The following is a 21665-nucleotide window of genomic DNA, read 5'->3' as shown; positions in this document are numbered from 1 at the left end:
TGTTTAGCCTCCATGTGTTTGTATTTTTTACAGATTTTTTCCTGTAATCGATATATAGTCTCATAGCATTGTGGTCAGAAAAGATGATTGATACGACTTCAATTTTCTTATATTTACCAAGGCTTGACTTGTGACCCAAGATATGATCTATCCTGGAGAATGTTCCATGAGCACGTGAGAAGAATGTGTATTCTGTTGTTTTTGGATGGAATGTCCTATAAATATCAACTAAGTACATCTTCTTTAATGTATCATTTAAAGCTTGTGTTTCCTTATTTATTTTCATTTTGGATGATGTGTCCATTGGTGAAAGTGGGGTGTTAAAGTCCCCTACTATGATTGTGTTACTGTCTATTTCCCCTTTTATGGCTGTTAGTAGTTGCCTTATGTATTGAGGTGCTCCTATGTTGGGTGCATAAATATTTACAATTGTTATATTTTCTCCTTGGATCGATCCCTTGATCATTATGTAGTGTCCTTCTTTGTCTCTTGTAATAGTCTTTATTTTAAAGTCTATTTTGTCTGATATGAGAATTGCTACTCCAGCTTTCTTTTGATTTCCATTTGCATGGAATATCTTTTTCCATCCCTTAACTTTCAGTCTGTACGTGTCCCTAGGTCTGAAGTGCATCTCGTTTAGATAGCATATATATGGGTCTTATTTTTGTATCCATTCAGCCGGTCTATGTCTTTTGATTGTAGCATTTAATACATTTACATGTAAGGGAAGTATCAGTTTGTATGTTCCTTTTCCCATTTGCTTAATTGTTTTGGGTGTGTTATTGTAGGTCTTTTCCTTCTCTTGTGTTTCCTGCCTAGAGAAGCTCCTTTAGCATTTGTTGTAAAGCTGGTTTCGTGGTGCTGAATTCTCTTAGCTTTTGCTTGTCTGTAAAGGTTTTAATTTCTCCATCAAATCTGAATGAGATCCTTCCTGGGTAGAGTAATCTTGACTGTAGATTTTTCTCCTTCATCACTTTAAATATGTCCTGCCACTCCCTCTGGCTTGCAGAGTTTCTGCTGAAAGATCAGCTGTTAACCTTATGGGGATTCCCTTGTGTGTTATTTGTTGTTTTTCCCTTGCTGCTTTTAATATGTTTTCTTCGTATTTAATTGTTGACAGTTTGATTAATATGTGTCTTTGCATGTTTGTCCTTGGATGTATCCTGTATGGGATTTGATTAACTATTTCCTTTCCCATATTAGGGAAGTTTTCAACTATAATCTCTTCAAATATTTTCTCAGTCCCTTTCTTTTTCTCTTCTTCTTCTGGGACCCCTATAATTCGAATGTTGGTGTGTTTAATGTTGTCCTAGAGGTTTCCGAGAGTGTCCTCAGTTCTTTTCATTCTTTTTTCTTTATTCTGCTCTGCAGTAGTTATTTCCACTATTTTAACTTCCAGGTCACTTATCCGTTCTTCTGCCTCAGTTATTCTGCTATTGATCCCTTCTGAAGTATTTTTAATTTCATTTATTGTGTTGTTCATTGTTGCTTGTTTCCTCTTTAGTTCTTCTAGGTCCTTGTTAAATGTTTCTTGCATTTTGTCCATTCTATTTCCAAGATTGTAGATCATCTTTACTATCATTATTCTGAATTCTTTTTCAGGTAGACTGCCTATTTCCTCTTCATTTGTTAGGTCTGGTGGGTTTTTACCTTGCTCCTTCATCTGCTGTGTGTTTCTCTGTCTTCTCATTTTGCTTATCTTACTGTGTTTGGGGTCTCCTTTTTGCAGGCTGCAGGTTCGTAGTTCCCATTGTTTTTGGTGTCTGTCCCCAGTGGCTAAGGTTGGTTCAGTGGGTTGTGTAGGCTTCCTGGTGGAGGGGAGTAGTGCCTGTGTTCTGGTGGATGAGGCTGGATCTTGTCTTTCTCGTGGGCAGGTCAGTGTCTGGTGGTGTGTTTTGTGGTGTCTGTGGCCTTATTATGATTTTAGGCAGCCTCTGTGCTAATGGGTCGGTTTGTGTTCCTGTCTTGCTAGTTGTTTGGCATAGGGTGTCCAGCACTGTAGCTTGCTGGTCGTTGAGTGAAGCTGCATCTTAGCTGAGATGGAGATCTCTGGGAGATTTTCACCCTTTGGTATTATGTGGAGCTGGGAAGTCTCTTGTGGACCAGTGTCCTGAAGTTGGCTCTCCCACCTCAGAGGCACAGCACTGACTCCTGGCTGAAGCACCAAGAGCCTTTCAACCACATGACTCAGAATAAAAGGGAGAAAAAGTAGAAAGAAAGAAAGAAGATAAAATAAAATAAAGTTATTAAAATAAAAAATAATTATTAAGAAAAAAATTTTAAAAAGTAAAAAAAAAAAACAAAAAAAACGGATGGACAGAACCCTAGGACAAATGGTAAAAGCAAAGCTATACAGACACAATCACACACAGAAGCATACACATTACACACTCACAAAAAGAGAAAAGGGGAAAATATATATATATCTTTGTTCCCAAAGTCCACCTCCTCATTTTGGGATGATTCTTTGTCTATTCAGGTATTCCACAGGTACAGAGCACATCAAGTTGATTGTGGAGCTTTAATCCTCTGCTTCTGAGGCTGCTGGGAGAAATTTTCCTTTCCCTTCTTTGTTCACACAGCCCCTGGGGTTCAGCTTTGTATCTGGCCCCGCCTCTGCATGTAGGTCGCCTGAGGGCGTCTGTTCTTTGCTCAGACAGGACGGGGTTAAAGGAGCAGCAGCTTTGGGGGCTCTGGCTCACTCAGGCCGCGGGGACAGAGGGGTACGGATGCGGGGTGGGCCTGCGGCGGCAGAAGCCGGCGTGACATTGCACCAGCCTGAGGTGTGCCGTGCGTTCTCCCGGGTAAGTTGTCCCTGGATCCCGGGACCCTGGCAGCGGCGGGCTGCACAGGCTGCCGGGAGGGGCGGTGTGGAGAGTGACCTGTGGTTGCTCACAGGCTTCTTGGTGGCAGCAACAGCAGCCTTAGCGGCTCATGCCAGTGTCTGGGGTCCGCGCTTTTAGCCGCGGCTCGCGCCCGTCTCTGGAGCTCCTTTAAGCAGCGCTCTTAATCCCCTCTCCTCGCGCACCAGGAAACAAAGAGGGAAGAAAAAGTCTCTTGCCCCTTCGGCAGGTGCAGACTTTTCCCTGGACTCCCTCCCGGCTATCTGTGGCGCACTAGCCCCCTTCAGGCTGTGTTCATGCCGCCAACCCCAGTCCTCTCCTTGTGCGCTGACCAAAGCCTGAGCCTCAGCTCCCAGCCCCCGCGCACCCCGGCGGGTGAGCAGACAAGCCTCTCAGGCTGCTGAGTGCTGGTTGGCACCGATCCTCTGTGCGGGAATCTCTCCGCTTTGTTCTCCGCACCCATGTTGCTGCGTTCTCCTCTGCGGCTCTGAAGCTTCCCCCCCTCCACCACCCGCAGTCTCCGCCCGCGAAGGGGCTTCCTAGTGTGTGGAAACCTTTCCTCCTTCACAGCTCCCTCCCACTGGTGCAGGTCACGTCCCTATCCTTTTGTCTCTGTTTATTGTTTTTTCTTTTGCCCTACCCTGGTACTTGGGAAGTTTCTTGCCTTTTGGGAGATCTGAGGTCTTCTGCCAGCGTTCAGTAGGTGTTCTGTAGGAGTTGTTCCACATGTAGATGCATTTCTGGTGTGTCTGTGGGGAGGAAGGTGATGTCCGCGTGTTACTCTTCCGCCATCTTGAAGGTCCTCCCCATTTATTCTTAAGGGTGTATTTTTTCCTTAGGAATTTTTTTTTTTAAGTACTCATACTCCTAGTAGAGCCTATAGATGGTATCAACTAATATATTAATCATCAGTAAATATCTTAATAGGGGATGACTCTTTTTACGAAAGAGGACAAAGAAAATCTTATTCAACTTTGCAGTTTTGCTTTAAAAGACACTACATAGCTAACAAAGCAGTTTTCCAAATATGTCTCAGTCTTATAAAATAGCAAAAATCAATTCATACTTTTAAGGGAATTTGGTCTTGTGCTGTTCTCTGCCTTCAGAGATTGGAAGAAAAAGTCCATTTATCTGAACTGAGTGTATTAGATCATTGCTTAAAATAAATTCTGATAGCTAACTTCCTTCTGTGGCTATTTTAAGCAAATCTCTCTTTGGCCGTATTCCATGCTTGAAATGTGCTAATATTTAATAAAATAAATGTTTGTGAAATATTGCTTTCCCATATGATGTTATTGAAATAAATGGTCATTTTAACACATTATAAAATTAGGGCCTGTAGTAGAGATTTTCTGCCTAACTGATTTTTCTTTATCTTTGTAAAATGAACCATTCATAAAGGGATTATGCATGTAAAGGTAAGAATTTATGTTTATGTAGGTATCCACCTTTAAAATTGACATAAATCACACCAGTGCTAAAAGGTACTTACTCCACAGTAGCAAGTAAGTGTCAAGATGTAGTAGTTTAGCAGTGTTTAGACCTACGTGGTTTGCATTGGCTCAGTGCCCCTCCGCAAAAATCCAGACTGCTCTGTGGAAGAAACCACACATGTTGGGACTCGGGGGCTGAAGGATGTCCTTTGTATTCTTTAGAGTTAAAGCAATCTACAACACATAATTGAGTTATGAGTGACTGGTTGGGAATTTTTTCCTCTGGGAAATTAAAAGAAAATTCTATAGAGAGTATTTGAAGTATCAAAATTTAGGATATATGTTTATTTGAAGTGCCTATTGAAAAATAGCCATTGCCATTTCATATTTGTCACAAGCCTTTAGAGTGGAATCACCAGAAGTAATAGCAAAATCATTTACAAAAGTATTTTCCTAGTAAATATTTAATAATATCCTTGTTATTATCTTCACTCTGTTCAGACTAGATTTTGAGTCTTCTGCAATGAATGGGGCAGGTATATGATTAATAAACTTTGATGAGTAAATGGCTGTAGAGGGGGAAAGTCAAAATTAGACCTTTCAGGGCATTTCTTCCATCTGGAAAGTAAAAATTAAGTAGACTGATATTTTTTTTTTTTTTTTAACTCTGACACTTTTATAAAAGAGATAATATTCTGATCTTTTTTTAAAAATTATTTCTACAGGGACTTAATAAACCTAGGGCAAGTATAAGCATCACCAGGGATGTGATGCCTCAGTATTTAAGTAGGCTTTTTCTAGAGTTGCTCCCTAAGGCCTCTCTTTAGTTCAGGTACCCTGTGGATTCCTCTCTGGGACAGGTTTGGGACAGATAATGCACATTGATTCAACATGCCGTTCCCGCAACACTAGATCAAAATGGAGTAATCAGATGCAGACATAAGTGATCCCATTCCAAGGACAAAGATGTGGAACTGTATTTAACCACTCCCAACAGTTTTGTTGTAGGTTGAGTTCCCCCAGAGGCCAACTATGATATGAAGATTAGCTTATAGGGTATTTGTAAGGGAGTGTTCTTGGGATCCACACTTGTGAGGGCGTCACTAAGGAAGTAGCATTAAACAAGGGGAGAGCCAAGCTGTGACGCAGTCCCAACAAAAGCCTCAGCTGATAGGCCAGGCTGAGAAGGTGGCAAGCCCTTCAATATTTTTCTCTAGTATAAGTGATAATACCATTATTCATCTGGGTTTATCTTGTGAAAGAGAATCTCCTTTTTCTCCCCATCTCATCCATTCACCATGACCATCATATTATCTCTTAAAATACAAAAATCTGATCATATTTCTTCCCTGTTTACATGCTTCTGGGAGTTCTTGATTTCCAAGGAACTTGAATTAACTTCAAGGCCCTTCCCACCCATTTCTGCTCTGTTTCCAGTATTGACTTCTAAGGCCCTTCCCACCCATTTCTGCTGTGTTTCGTCTCATTTTTATCCACTCTTCCTCGTTCCCTCACTAGTACTTTACTTTCTGCTTTCCTCTTTCTCTCTTTCTTTTACTCTAACTGCCATGTTACAAAATGAATAGCTTTCAAGTTTTGTGCTTTTGCTACAACTTTGTGAAATTGACATTCACTTTCTTGCTCATCTCACTCTTTGTTTTTGAAGGCACTTACCTAATACTGCTCTTTTACCTCAGGAGACATAACTCTTCTTTGTGTTTACTAGAGCGTTTTATATATTTATACCAGTGTCAGATGTCCTATCTGTTAGAACTATTATTATCCATTTGTGTAAATATATGACCCTCTTAATTATATACTCCTTGAACAGGGGAACTATTTTTTCTGCACTTCTGATTCTCCTTTAGTACATAGTACAGTGTCTTACACATAAAGGATACTAAATAATGTTCATTTTGTTTTTTGAGTTGGTAATTTTGTTATCTTTTCCTCTCGTGAGTGTGAGACCAATATACTACTCTTTAATCAATTAGTGTGCTGTCAGCTTAAAAGACATCTTACTTGGGCTGGTAAAAAATAAGGAAATTTGTTATATTATAGAATAAGAATAATGTACAGAGTTTGAGTGGCTATGTAAATGGTAATATCATCTACTTAACAATGTTGTAAATGATCCAGTTCTTTCTGTCTCTTCTGTCTGCCATTGTTGGTGTTGGCATTATCCTTAGGTTGGTAGCAAAGTGGCTATAACAGTTTCATGAGTCACATACAGACAAGGAAATGTAAAGGAACAAAAGACCATTACTCACTATGTCTCATCCTTAGGAGCAAGGAAACCTTTTTTTTTTTTTTTTTTTTTTGCGGTACGCGGGCCTCTCACTGTTGTGGCCTCTCCCGTTGCGGAGCACAGGCTCTGGATGCGCAGGCCCAGCGGCCATGGCTCACGGGCCCAGCCGCTCCGCAGCATGTGGGATCCTCCCAGACGGGGCACAAACCCGTGTCCCCTGCATCGGCAGGCGGACTCTCAACCACTGCTCCACCAGGGAAGCCCACCAAGGAAACCTTTTAAAGAACTCTCCCTCACATCTCATTGGCCAGAAACATGTCAATTCCAATTCTTAAGCTTACTTGAAAGAGTGGTGGGGAAACTATGATTTGCTTATATGAATCAACTGCTTTAAGTGGAAGAAGTGTTCCGAAATCAATCACGTTGATCACTACACTTAAAGAGAGGGAGTAGAAAACAAGTGTTCTGAAAAAAAATAATTTGCTTAGGGGACTTTTTTCTAATTAACGTAGATTTCCTGAAGCAATCAAAAGTTTTCTCAGACAATCAGACAGAAGAGTGTATATTTTCTCTCCAGAGAAAATTATAAAGATTAGCTAGTTCTACAAGGAAATTATCTGGAAGGATTTATTTTTCTTTCAGGAGATATCTTGGAAAGTATTCATTGCAAGTAAAAATCCTTGAAATAATTTTTCTCCACACTGCATTGTAAAGATTGAAAAATCTGCTAACATGTACAGATACTTCTCTTGCTTATGTAAGAGTTCATTTGCCTCTATAAAACTTCTCTATGATTATTTAATAAGCTTTGTAAAATCTAGTCTGCTGCAGATTTCTTCGCATTTGCTGATACTCTGTCAGTTTTCTCCCTTCAGTATTGTTAACTGTTGTTGAGGGTGACATCGTCAGGAGGGAATACATTACAACTTAGAGAATTAAAGACTACATCATTATTCTGTAGTACTAGTTTTTAGCATTATCCACTAAATATTTAATGTACAGAGAACATATTTTTAAAAAATCAAATAACTAAATATGACAAGCATCATTGAAAGTATTTTCTAGCAGAATTATGTCTAAAATAATGCTGCTTTGATTGATTTGGTTTTGTCAGTCTCTGGGATTGAAATTTATTGTATGTGTTGTAGAAGTAAAACTTGGAATACTTTTTATTAACTGAACTTTGAATAATTTTCTTTATTTTGTCCTACTTTAGTCAGGATTTTTTGTTTGTTTATTATTTTCATAGAAAAATTTGAGTATCTACTCTTGGTGCTAAGAACGTCTAACAGAATATAAAACTCAGGTCTTGTCATTGCTCATGCCCTACTTAGGAAGATAAAACATAACACAGTTAAAATAAGACAAGTCAGAAAAATTTTAAATGTCCAAAATAATGAGACAGATCACAAAGTAGGAATTCAGGGAGGGGGAAAAAAGATCACATGCTGTGCATGGGATTTGAATTAGTCCAAAATGGATAAGTAAATGTAAATTATTGTTAACACTTTAATTAAATAGTTTGTATTTGTATTTGGACCGCAAGGTTTATTATTTCCTTGTCCAGCTAGGATGGGGGAAAACATGTTGGAGAAATAGAGTAGAAGAGTCATTTCTCCCCTCCATGTGTAAATTTCTCATAGTTTACGTTAAAGAAACTAGGTTTCCCTGCCCTTAACCTACCCCATCTCTAGAGTCAGAGGAATTTTAGTAGTCCTTGAAAAATGTGGTCAGCTGTAGACATTTATATCCATTTATCATTAATTTATAAGTGATGCATGAGAAACCTGTTCAGTGTAGACATCATAATAATGAAAGTGTTTGACACTTGTACAATATGGTTTAAGGACCTATGGTTTCTAAACAAATTATCCTAAACTACATGGCATCTGTCACTGACTACAAGTGAACTTTCTCCACCTCAGCTGGCCTTAAGTAGTCCTAGCAGTAATTCATGTAAAATCCAGAGCCCTCTCTATGTAAACTTTAGGAGTAATATATACAAGCTTAAAGTCTCTCCCTCTCTCTTTCTCTCCCTTTTTTTTAATGGAGTCATGGTTGACAGTAAAAAAAAGAATGTCCAATCCTCTCTGGTTATGCTACTTAGTTGGCTTCTTGAGTTAATGAATTGTTGGGATCCCTCCATCTGAAAATGTTACTCATTTTGGAGGCAGTTCAAAGCATGCTTAGGTGGAGTGAGTCTCTAAACCAGGATGTAAGCAAACAGGTCACAAAGGGAATGATTTATTAAGCTAAGTACTGCTTTTGTATCTATTAATGAAGCATTTGTTTCTTGGTTTTCTTTCTTCTGTCTTCTCTTGTTTTTCAAGTGGGTTATAGAGACAGATGAGTAGACCAGTGAGAAATAAACTTATTCTGAGACTACACTTGTTATTTATTTTACCTCCTAATCCAGCAGCAACCGTTATGTCAACTCATGGGGTATAATAATAAACAACTTTATTTTACCTCCCACAGTCCCTTTCAGTCTGCTCTGTGGGACTCGGTCTTCTCCCTGGACCTGTTTGATGACTCCAGCAGACCCCATGGCTTTCAAGGTCACTCTTAGAGAGTACAGAAAGTTGTTTTCCAGCAATTAAAAGGTCCAGTCTAATGTAACAGAGTGTCCAACCTCATTTAAAATTGAACCTTCGCTCGCTCTACCTGTCCACATTTGGGCACGCCATGGGAGGGAGGGCAGGCTCCTGAGAAGGGAGATGTTCAAAGGCTTCTTCTCTCCTGACTCTCACTGCATTCCTCCTCTTCTCTAAGCTGTTACAGTCAGTGTCTGACCCTATGGTGTCGTATCAGGAGAAGAGGAGAGGGGTTCAGGAAAATGTCTTTTGCCACTGTCAGAGCGACCTCACTTCTCAACTTTCTGCTCTTGTCAGACGTTTAAAGAAGGGTGACTTTTCTTTCATTGGCCCCTCTGTGAGTTTCTGGAATTTCCTCTTTCTGGAGTTCTTTCCCTTGCAATTTTCTGGATAAGCGTGACTGCATTTCTCCTCTGACTGGTGTGTCCTCATTCTTTATCTGAGACAGGTTGCGGTTCCACCAGGTGTTAACTTCTGAAGTCTTCACTCAGCCTTGACCTTGGGCAGAATATTTAACTTTAGAATAGCAGTATCTTCATTTATAGAATGTTACCTTAAATATCTTTCTTACTGGTTAGAAAGATAAAATCATGTATATTGAAGGTTCTTTGTAACTGATGGGTCGCTTCACAAAATTCAGTTATTGGGTTTAATATGGCTGAAATTGTCAAAATAATACCTACACATAAGGATTGATGGTTTTGTCATATCCATAATACTTATTTTTTTTTTTTTTTAATACACAATGTATTTATTTATTTATTTATTTATGGCTGTGTTGGGTCTTCATTTCTGTGCATGGGCTTTCTCTAGTTGTGGCAAGTGGGGGTCACTCTTCATCGCGGTGCGCAGGCCTCTCACTATCGCGGCCTCTATTGTTGCGGAGCACAGGCTCCAGACGCGCAGGCTCAGTAATTGTGGCTCACGGGCCCAGTTGCTCCATGGCATGTGGGATCTTCCCAGACCAGGGCTCGAACCTGTGTCGTCTGCATTGGCAGGCAGATTCTCAACCACTGCGCCACCAGGGAAGCCCCACTCAGCCTTCTTGAACAGGACCTAAGGTGACCTCATGCCATCGCATTTTTGTGTGACTGTGTCTCCCATCTGTTACATAGGAAGCTGTCTTGTGTATTTTCCTGGCACACTCTAGAAGTTCAGGTTGATATCAGTGTAGCCACTGAGCCTGGCCTCTGTGTCCACTGACACCTGTCGGTCTCTCTCACCCTTTAGACATTTGTCCACAATGTCCCACAAATGGCATGTTCAACAGTAAGTGCTTCTCGAGGTCCCATCGAAGCCCCTTTCCTGGCACCTGCTTCTCACCCTGGGGCTTGTAAGACATATGACACAACGGTCTCAAACAAAATATCCTTCTCAAGGGAAAGGAAAAAACTTTGTAAGTTCCAGTGTCCAACTATTGTATAGCTTGAACATAGGTGAAATCATCTAAATGATTCTTGGCTAACTACTTTGAAGATTTTTGCATCCTCAGCTAGCATCTCATTTTAAATTTTTTCTCAGCTAAAATTTCTTTTTTTAACATCTTGCTCTACTATCTAAGCCATAAAATGAGCTCTCAAAAGAATGTTGCTTTACCTCCAAATATAACAGGCAAGCTCATTGTATATCATTCCTGATGTATACACGCTAGAATCATAGGAGTAACCAAATGGGGAATGTCAGTATCCTTCTTAGTATTATTTGCATTTTGGATGTTAATAGCCTTATTCAAAACGTTTGCTGTTTTACATCTTGTTTCCCATGCTTTTCAATAGTATTATTTCTGTCGGGTTCTAGCAAAGCTAAGACATAACCGAGAATCTAATAAACGAGAGTGTAGGACATGCAGTGATCCATTTTTAAATAATCTAACAATTAGTCTTCAAATAGTTTACTTTCATTTTGAGACAATACTTATCTTTTTTATTTTTATTTAATTAAAAATATTTTCTCTTGAAACTGATATGTGTCAAAATTAAATGTTTTACATAAAATGTTCAAAGAATTGCCATGTTAACTAAACAAAGGTGAAGATTGTTAACTGGGCCCCAACAAAAACCTATTACCTAAATTTACAGTGTTGAAGGCAAAAGCAGTATAATACTTAAAATTTTTATGTTTAATGTAATTGACATTTGTTTTTAAGGTAAAAAGCACTAAATATGTTTCTGGCAGAAAACAAGGAAGTTTTCCCATGGGTTTTAAAATGAGAAAGCAATGTATCAAAGCAATATAAATTTATAACCTACCTAAAAGAGAACTCCATATTTTTATGGAATAACTTGAGATAATTTCATTTCACCTTGCTAATAAAATTTAGGTCCTCACATTTAAGAACTTTAATTCTTTTGTTTATTAACCAAAAACCAATCAGAACTATTTAAAAGGAAACATTGGTAAACTTAAAACACTTAAAAGTTAGAACTCAGACACTCTTAAGAAGATTGACTTTCTTTTTGAGCAGATTGTCACATTTATAAACATGGAATGACTCTATTAACGTTTTTTTTCCTTCTTCCCAGAAATTGTAATGTAATTTTGTATTATTTTTCTCCTTATTTAACATGATAATGAGGTATGTAATTATAAAAATTAGTCAGTTTACTTGAAATTCATCAAAATGTTTTCCTATTTTAATCATTGTTATTAGAAAAATCACTAATCAAAATGAGTTTATAATTTTAACTATAATAATTTTCAGTGGCATATTTAAACACCCTTTTTTGTGTAGCATGAAAAGGACTTTGTTATTTCCCTTTCCTTAAGGAAGTCTAAAACAAGAGGGTTTTCATACACGGGGATCCTGTACTTGCTTGCTTTATATTGAGTATAAGCAGAAATGCTTTTATAAATCAGAATGACCTTCGGACTCTAGTTCATTAACTCACTTCATGGCTGCATAAGACGTTCTCATCTAACGCGTGACCCTGGAAGTCTATTATTTAGGTGAAAAGACTGAGAATAAATAAATTCTCATTTGAAATCAAATCATGGTTGACAAAAGAAAATTGCCACTCTTTATTCTTCGTTAATACTTGAAATTAAGAAAATATAAACCCTTGGAAACCCTGTGGACTCCCCAATAAATTAAGTTTTGGTATAAGGCACCCTGCTTAGTTTCACCGTGATTAATCTGCTCCTATTGCCTGCGGAGCACATGCTGTCTAGTAATCACAGAGGTGAAACAATTGCCTCGTTCATGGATGGGCGGGCTCCCCCGCCCGGGGGCTGATGTGCAGGTCCCATCTGGTCACTGTAATGGACTGTCAGGATGTTGTCAGACTGCTCAGACTTCTGCCGGAACTCGACAAGGACTCTGTCTCTGTCTCCAGTTTTAAAGGAAACTTTGCAGATCACTTTTCAATAATTTCCGAGTACTTTTTATGTATGCGGGCTGTGCCTGGTGCTAAAGAGGGTAGGAAGAAAACATAATGTCCCTTGTCACTTAGTTGTTTTTTTTTTGTTTTTTTTTTTTGCGGTACGCGGGCCTCTCACTGTTGTGGCCTCTCCCGTTGCAGAGCACAGGCTCCGGACGCGCAGGCTCAGCGGCCATGGCTCACGGGCCCCGCCGCCCCGCGGCACGTGGGATCTTCCCGGACCGGGGCACGAACCCGCGTCCCCTGCATCGGCAGGCGGACTCCCAACCACTGCGCCCCCAGGGAAGCCCTGTCACTTAGTTTTAATGAGTCATATACTTCTCAGCTTTAATGAGTCATATACTTCCTGTAAGAAGAGAAGGGAGACTGTGACTTGTATTCCTCACAAAATTTTGAAATTTATCCACAAGTGTAATTGCACCACAAGTTCAAAATCACCAACCCATTTGTGGATTTCTTAAATTTCGTTTTAATTTGTATGATACAGTAGCATTTTTCTCATTTTCATGCAGTATATTTATTGAGCTCCTGCCATTCCAGGTAGAACAAGCTCATCTGGGGATAATGCTAAGATGATATTTGGCAGTGCAGCATTCGCTGCTAACAAGTGGTGCAGTAGAGACTCGAACCCACGTCTTCCAATTCCACTGCAGTTCATTGCTCTTTATGCCAGGAAAAGGCCCCAAACTAAATCTACTTGCAAAAAGAAGGGGGCAGATGGATGTGGTAGACACGAGTGTACTGGAATTCGGACCTGGTTGACGGAAGAAAGCTAAATGTCAAAGAGGCTTTGGGCTGAGTCCTAAAACAGGAAAGGGAGAGACAGTTCTCACCCAAGACTTCATGAAGGAAGCTATGTGGGCGATTAGACGCAAACCTTGAGAACTGAAACTTCCCTTCTGTAACAGTCTCTACCCCAGCCGCCTTCAGTTTTACGCGCTTTACCGCTGGCTCTCCTGTCCTTTTTTCCCAGTACTTCGGTCTTTGAGCTCAGATCTCCTACCTCTCTCTGTCCCTGGACCTGAGACTCGAGTAGTCACTGCTCCCTTTGTTGTTCAAATCCTTGTATCATATGGCATCTAGAGCAGCATTTTCCCAACCTTTTTACAACCAGTCAAAAACTTGAATCCTGTTCGTTGACAGAGACGGCCACTTGCATTTTTAAGGCTGTGAGTTTTTGTCTTTACTTAGGTTTTATGAACAAGTTGTTACTTCCTCTTGTGTATTCCATTCAGTTGTCTTGGCATCTCTGAATTAGGCCAAAGGGCATTTGACTGACCTTGCACTTGCTAACTTGAGTCAATTAAATTGCTTTTCCAAAGATGAAACAAAGAGCAGATATAATTAGAATTTCCTTAGGATGTTGTTATAAGGCCTTATCATTATTTGAATGTTTCTGTAACTTGCCTAAGATTAAATAATTAAAAGTAAAGTGCCTGCCATTTCACCTTATGAAATGATAACTGTTAATGAATTATATAACTTATAAATGAAACTAATTGTTAGAGACATTGCAGCATTTTACTGTGAGTTCCTCCGGCCTATTTGTCTTCAAAGTGAAGTAAATATGCTTCAAAAAACAAATCATTTTGGATTTTGGATAGAGATAAGCAAATAAAATCAGTATAACTAGATCATAGGTTGTATTTTTAAATGCATACAGCTCCTACTATGTTTCATAAGGAAATTAATATTAGATCTCTTTTGAAAAATGTGCTTAAAATTTAACTTTATAGCAGATAAGCTTACGTAAAGTGACAGTGAAAATGTTTATTTCATCAGAGTGATCTCTTTTCATACTAGTAATCTACATCCTATAACTCTGAAGGAAACAGATACGTACATATTTTTACTCATTCTTTTTTTTTAAAATATGTAACCCTTCATGAATTTGCATGTCATCCTTGTGCAGGGGCCAGGCTAATCTTCTCTATGTCATTCCAATTTTAGTATAGGTGCTGCCAAAGTGAGCACTACATATATATTATTAGAGGTTAGTATTTGATCCTTCCAAGTGTAACAGGCAAAAATTAATTTTTTGGAAATGATCAATTATGAAATACTATGAAAACAACATAAACATACTAACATGGTTAAGTCAGTAAATTGCTGAATATGGAAACTGACTTATCAGACATACTTGTTTTAAAACTTTAACCCATAAATTATCATCTTTAAGTGGAGACATTTTGTAAACTTACTTACTTCTCTTCTTTCCCATGTAGTTTTCTGTTACCAATTTGATCTCTAAGATTAGCACTCAAATTAAAACCAATTTGCAGCCCCTAATTATTTTGTAGTGGATCAATTGGTGGTTACACAGTAGATAACTATGTTGAGAGAAATTCTTGGGCTTATCAGGATCCACAGAAAGGACCTGTTTGATTTCTGATGTCTGTCCTACATGTGGGTGGAGAGAGCAGCTTTGTACATATTTGATATCCTTGATGTCTAGGCTCCAAGGTCCTGAAGACTACTCCCAGCAAAATGATAGCTTAAAAGCTGTATCTGGTACATCATACAATGCTAAGAACCAGCATTCTGTGGGAATATTTCAGGACAATTAAAATATGGCAATTATGCAAGTAGCACCTCTACTTCTGGTATGCCTCTCTTTGATAAGTGAAAGAAAAATGTCTGTGGGTAACTTTCTAAAGGACTAATACAGCTGCATCAACTTTTAGAAATAGTGGTATGTGTTGTGCATGTCTTGCTTAATGGAACTTTTAATATGGCATGATGCTGTGTTTTCAAAGCACCAAAGTACAAGAAAATGTGTATGTCATCTTACTTTTGACAAATTCAGCCAGCAAAGAGAGCAGTAATAATCACTACCTCAAAACTTTCCCATTACCTAATTAATGATCAAGAGGGCCTTTTATAGATATTGTGGACTTTGTATTTTTAAGTGTGGGGTGTGATTTCTGTCCCAGAGTGAGGCAATCTCAAAGTGTACTACCTGGGCTACTGAAATAATTTCGAGATCTCAGGTACCTCTTGGGCTTTTGTGTAAATGATGCTGAAACTTGATACTATATATGAAATACTCTATACCCAATCAGAGTTAACATCTCTCTCTCCCTCTATGTATCTGTCTATCTCTCTTTGTTTCTCACTCTTTTCCCCCTCTGTATCCATCTACACACATACACACGGTTTGACTAGAAATATACGGAAGTGGTGGAATGCTTTTATACAGATAGATAGAGACAGAGATATATATGTCACATTATACATGTCACTTCAAAAGATTATTGAAAAACAAATATGTTACTTGAACATATTTCTGCCAATCCTATGTAAGTATAAGAGTGTGTGGAAATCTTGGTTGTTTTTTGTTTTGCTTTATTTTTAGATTGAGTTATGTGAAATTTTATCTCTTTACATTGTTTACCAAAAGGGATCAAAAGGAATATTAAAAAAAAAAACCCTTATTCTAGTGACTAGAATGGGCAAGTAAAAGAAAATCTCACCATAAATCATAATTAAAATGATAGCTTTTAAATATTGGCACAACTACAGTGATTTTTTTTTTTTTTTCCTTTTAAGTAAATGTTTACAGTCTGGAAGACAATCAGATGTCTCCTACATTGTTATTATTATGATAATTCTATTTGTGATTCCTAAATTCTTGACAGCACTGTGTCAAAATAAGCCAGTATATAATCTCAATAACTTTATTTTTAAGGCTTAAATGTTTCCTTAAGAAGTAAAATTGTCTTTGTGATACTATCTTAGAATTCCTATGCTATAACAATAATGATCCAAGGATAATTTTTGTTTTTAACAGGTTTTAGACTTTATGGGATTGAAGGTGAATGATGAAAAGTGAGATAACATTTTGGGGAAAAAAATCTGCTCTGTAAACAGACATTAGAAGATATATTTAAATTGGTTTTTGGAGTCCAACAAATTCTCAGTGCTTGAATATCTTTGTATAACATTTACCCACTAATCAAAAACCCAGTTGTTGGAAGCTTGTCCTTTTAGTTTTATGGCTTCATTTACTAGGATGACACAATTCAATTTACAGTTGTATGACTTAAAATTAATAAGTGAAAATGTACAACAAAACCATTAAAACATCTTTTAGAAATTTGTATCCCTTTGCAAAGAGAAAAAAAGATTCTGCAATTACTATTTTAGTATCAAGTCTTTAAGATAAAATTAGAGTTGAAACTATTAAGCTAAGCTAAACTGTTATATTAGAGTTGAAACTATTAAAAGCAGGTAATTTAAAACAGTGGCTCAGAAGTCAGGACCTACTCAGGTAGGGATTTCATTTCCCACTCAGTGCTCCTTAGGGCTCCCTGAGCATAGTGGCTCCATCCTCTTTGCTCTCTTCTTATAGTGTTTATATCTCCTATGGAAGTGCACGTACCCTATCTGTTTACAGAACTGTCTTCCCGACTCACATCTTAGCACCTCAGTGCCACACCTTGCTAGGTATACAGAAGCCCTTTCATAATTATGTGTCTAATGAACAAATGGTTAATGAACAGTAACTACTCTGTGCTAACCTTGGAGCTTCCATTTAGGTTTCAAAAATGATAAAGAAGATTGCTTCCACACTTTGTCAATCTTTAAATAACTCCCTCCGTTTTGAAGCTCCTATAAATACATTCAAAATTAATTTTAGAAACATCATTCATCTCATAATTTACTTCAACTCAAATCACCCAATACACTGGTTAAAGGTAAAAGAATAGAACCCAGTGATATTCTTTTTCCTTTTTAAGTTACACTTCATGTGAAAGAGTTCTGTATTTCCCTTTCTTTCTTTTTTTGTATAGTACTAATACCAATAAAATATTCAGGTCTGAACAAATCTACAAATATTTATTCTAAATTTATTTCTGAAATGTGACTAAATCTGACCATCGTATAAAACAGAAAAGAACAAGATCTGACATACTGAAAGGATTCAAAGAAATATTAATCTAGACTTGAGACCAAATAAAATGAACTAGTGATTAAACCAGTTGACACATCATGGACATGCTTTCTGTGTACCATTTATTTCCATTCCAATGATACAAAGTTATCCTTTGTAAAATCACTGTAATATTCAAGAATCAGCAAGTATAGAGTTGCAGTTTTGCAAGATGAAAGAATTCTTGAGATTGGTTGCACAAAATGAATATACTTAACAATACTGTAATGGCTAAGATGGTACATTTTATGTTATGGATATTTTACCACAATGAAAAATAAAAAAAAAAAAAAAGAATCAGCAAGATAACAGTGAGAGGATACCTTGAGTTCATAAGTTCAAATATGAAGCAAAGTTTTCATAAATTCAGGATGTTATTTTTAAGGGGCAAAAAAGAACACTCAATTCAGTATTTTTGCTACCAGTGATTAAAAACAAAAACAAACAATAAAAAACAATGTGAAGAAACTGTCAAATTTCCTGACAGCTACGGTGTTTGTCGATGACCGACTAATATCATTTGGCCTGTGCATGGCCCATTTTGATTTATTTACTAACTTACATTACTTAGTTGTTTTTAATTATGTAGTAAACACTTGAAAATGCACCATCCAGAACAAAAGCTAAAATCTGTTAAATAACCTGTTTATTACCTCCAGTATAATCTTTTTATCAGTCTTGGGTAACCATCTTTCTGAGTCCTGTATTCATCACTCTGTTGCTTTTCTTTTTACATATTTATTGTATCTACATATATACCTAAAAAGTGTCTTTTATCTTAGTTGTTTTAAACATTATTCTACAGAGATCATGCTGTTTGTCTTCTTGGGGAATATACGTTTCACCTAATAATGAATTGCTAAGGTACATTCATATTGCTCTTCATTGCTGTAGTCCATTCATGTTTTATTGCTGGCTACTATTCAAAGTTATGTGAAAGTATAAATGCAGTGATTTAAACCATTCTTTGTAAATAGCATCTTTAGGTCTTCATTGTGAACCACATCCAGGTTAGCTGGTCACCTGAGCCTGCTGTTGGCGCTCAACGACCCTATCTATGTACAGCCTTTGATTGTAATTTGTAGTTGTTAAAATGTGCTCTAAATGAACAACCTTACTTCATTTAAAAATCTCAGTAATTTAATTGTATTTGTCTGTTCAGAGACTGTAAGTGCTAGTCTATGTTCTTCTTTATTCAGAGACATAAAATTTCACTATGAGGATAATATCATATAAACATTAGTGACTTCTAAATCATTTGTTCATTCCAGGTTTAACAAGTCTCTTTCAGTGTATTCCCTCAGGATATTTTCCTTTTTCCCCACCTATTAAAATATTTTCTGCTAACATTGGTGAGAAACATAATAAAGGTTTGTCAGGAACTCTTGGAACATATAAGCTACTAAGAGCTTGACTTTCTTGTTTCTTCTTGTCTATAGCTTAACAAAGAGCATTTCTTTCTGTAAACTAATGGCGTAACACAACTCTTTGGGGCCTTATTCTGAAAAACTTCCTGGAAGAATTTCTAAAATTTGTTAAAAAACAAAAAAACTATTTGTGATAAGTTCAAGACTGATAAAGCATGATTAAAAGTGACCAATCAAGGAGCCTTCTGCCTTTGTCCTTAATGCATTTGCCCAAATGATATTTATTATGTAGTGGTTGAGACCCCCCCCAGTTCAAGGGGCAGACTTTGGGTCATATTTTGGCTCTGTTGCGAACCAGCTTCATGGCCCTTGATTTGTTTAATGACTGTATGAAGAAATTTTCTGAGCTGAAAATGGGGAGAGTAAGTACAGCTATCTCATAGGTTCATTGTGAGATTGAAATAAGATAATGCTTATTGTCTTACTTAATGTTTAACTAAATGACAGGTGCATCTCAGCTCTATTTGTGTTAAATATTGTCAACAAGTCCACACTGTTCTTTGACTTGGAGTGATAACTTATGCTTGTGACAAAGAGCTGTTTCTCACACCTCATTTCACGTGTTTATAATGCACTACCAGTCCGAGAAAACACAGAAAAACAGGGTAAAAAAATCTCTTACCTAAGCAAATGCTAACCTGAAATTCCACTGATGTCACAATAGGAAGTTATGGCCTACTCAACATGATTTATCTATTATTAAATACATTTAAAAAGAAATTAGAAGATTAACACGTGGATGATTCTGCCCAGTGTTTTCTTATAATCTTTTTAGGGTGGCTTTGGAAAATATTTAAATCTCAAAATTCCTACATCCTATCTAACAGCATGCTTTTGTCTTGATAGCCACTCTTTAATTTCACACACTCACTTTCCTAATTAGAATTGTGTAGTGTTTTAGATATTCAGATTCTAACACACCTTGAAATGTTTTACAGATTTATTGGCCTGCTGCAAAGGAACGGGTGGAATTGTGTAAATTAGCTGGGAAAGATGCCAATGTAAGTATGAGACTTTAAAGAACATCTTTGTTAAACTGGTGCTGATATGATAGCAAATATTTATATTGGGTTTTATTGAATTAATGGCATTAGTATATTATTTTTAAGACTACACTAATATTCTGTGTAAAGATTAATATGGTATAAAATGTTTCTACCTTGCCAAAAGGAATGATATTGTTCTCAGAAATTTAGAAATACTACCCTTTCTAAAGTGTTAATTCTGACTGTATTTTCTTCACAAAAAAATCTCAGAAATACATTTAAAATATTTAAAAATAAACCATCAGAAAATACTGTATTTCTAGGGTTGTGTGTTTTTCATCTAATGCATATATTTTGTGAATGTACACAAAATCATCAGTGGTTTTAGCATTACAAACACACACTTGACATCTTATTTAATTTGGGGTGAAATTAAACTTACAACATCTACAAGAATTCTTGCAAAAGTAGACATTATAGAGCTATTAAGAAAGACTGGTTGAAAACGAATAATCCAACATTCTGGAATAAGAGCTAGAAATAATTTACTCCGAAATTTATGTAAGAGTAAATATAGGGAATAACTTGTAAAGGATAAATAGTGGGGTCCTAGTATAAACTTCTAGTTTAAGCTCCCTTAAGGACCAGAGAAACCCCTTTGACAGGTATAACTGCCCTCATCATCTTTGGGGTGTCTTGTCTGGATTGCTTTTGCACTATCCAAGCTGTCTTACATGCTTCCCCAAATTGTGTTGCCTTTTTTAATCTCCAGCAATGCTGTGGCTCTAACTGCCTCTACTCATCTGAATGTTCTGATTCAGGCCAGATGCTCTGTGTTCTGCCCTGACTTCTTGCCCTGTAATGATAGGGAGAATTGCTCTTCTTTGGCAAAAGAAATCACTTCCTGAATGTAACTCAAGATGAAAAAGTTCTAACTTTGGGCAAAAGCATGGGCATCATGAGGCTTCCTTTGCAGTATGCTGGAATGTTTCCTCTAACCACTATAACCCAGGAGCATTAAACTGAGCAGTGCCCTCATATTTAATAACAGCAAATAGTATGTGTTGTATGAAAGCATAATTATATTTAACAATTCTCACTTTATTATTGTGATAAAGGTAAAGCAACACGATGTATGTTGCCTAATGAATTTAAGGGGAAGCTTAGAAGACTTTATTCACTCATTTGTTCATTCATTTATCCAACAAATATTTATTAAGAGCCTAAATATGTGCATTAATAGTGTATGAAAGCTCTCATGGATCTTTTAATCTAATGAGGGATATAGATATTACACAAATGATTACTTATATGTAGCCACTGTACAGTTGGCCACAGGTTCTACATCTATAAATTCAACCAACCGTGCATCAAAAATATTCTAAAAATTCCAGAAAGTTCAAAAAGCAAACTTGAATTTATTGCTTACTGGCAACTATTTACATAGTGTTTACATTGTATTTACAATTGTTTACATAGCATTTACATTGTATTAAGTATTATAAGTAATCTAGAGATAAAGTATATGGGAGGCTATGTGTTTGCCATTTTATATAAGGGACTTGAGCATCCTCAGATTTTGATAAATGTCAAGGTCCTGGAACCAATCCACCGAGGATACTGAAGGATGACTGTCCTGCAAAACAAAATAATCAAAACAAAGTAAAAGAAAGAAACTTTTGGTTATGCCTCATTCTGTATTCAGTTAGTGTTAAATGTGACTTTTGGGGCACATTTATGTTAGCAGAAATATATCAGAGAGTGTGTGCTTCAAATGCAACAGGAAAAAGTTTTCACATTTATTTTGCTAGAAATGAAAGAGTG

The 21665-nt window shown here is 37.1% G+C and overlaps 1 protein-coding gene across 1 annotated transcript in view; it reads left to right on the top strand.

Moving 5' to 3' along the window:
• SEMA3D (semaphorin 3D) overlaps positions 1 to 21665 on the top strand; it is a 144978-nt gene that overhangs the window by 38655 nt on the left and 84658 nt on the right. Inside the window, exon 3 of the mRNA XM_007463741.1 lies at positions 19794 to 19856. Coding sequence (XP_007463803.1) covers positions 19794 to 19856 — 63 coding nt within the window. The remainder of the gene's footprint in view (positions 1 to 19793; positions 19857 to 21665) is intronic.

The sequence above is a fragment of the Lipotes vexillifer genome, unplaced genomic scaffold, assembly GCF_000442215.2.
Source record: "Lipotes vexillifer unplaced genomic scaffold, Lipotes_vexillifer_v1.1 scaffold427, whole genome shotgun sequence".
In the NCBI taxonomy this organism is placed as follows: domain Eukaryota; kingdom Metazoa; phylum Chordata; class Mammalia; order Artiodactyla; family Lipotidae; genus Lipotes; species Lipotes vexillifer.
Note: the sequence above shows the minus strand (reverse complement) of the source record. Positions and strands in the feature narration are given on the sequence as shown.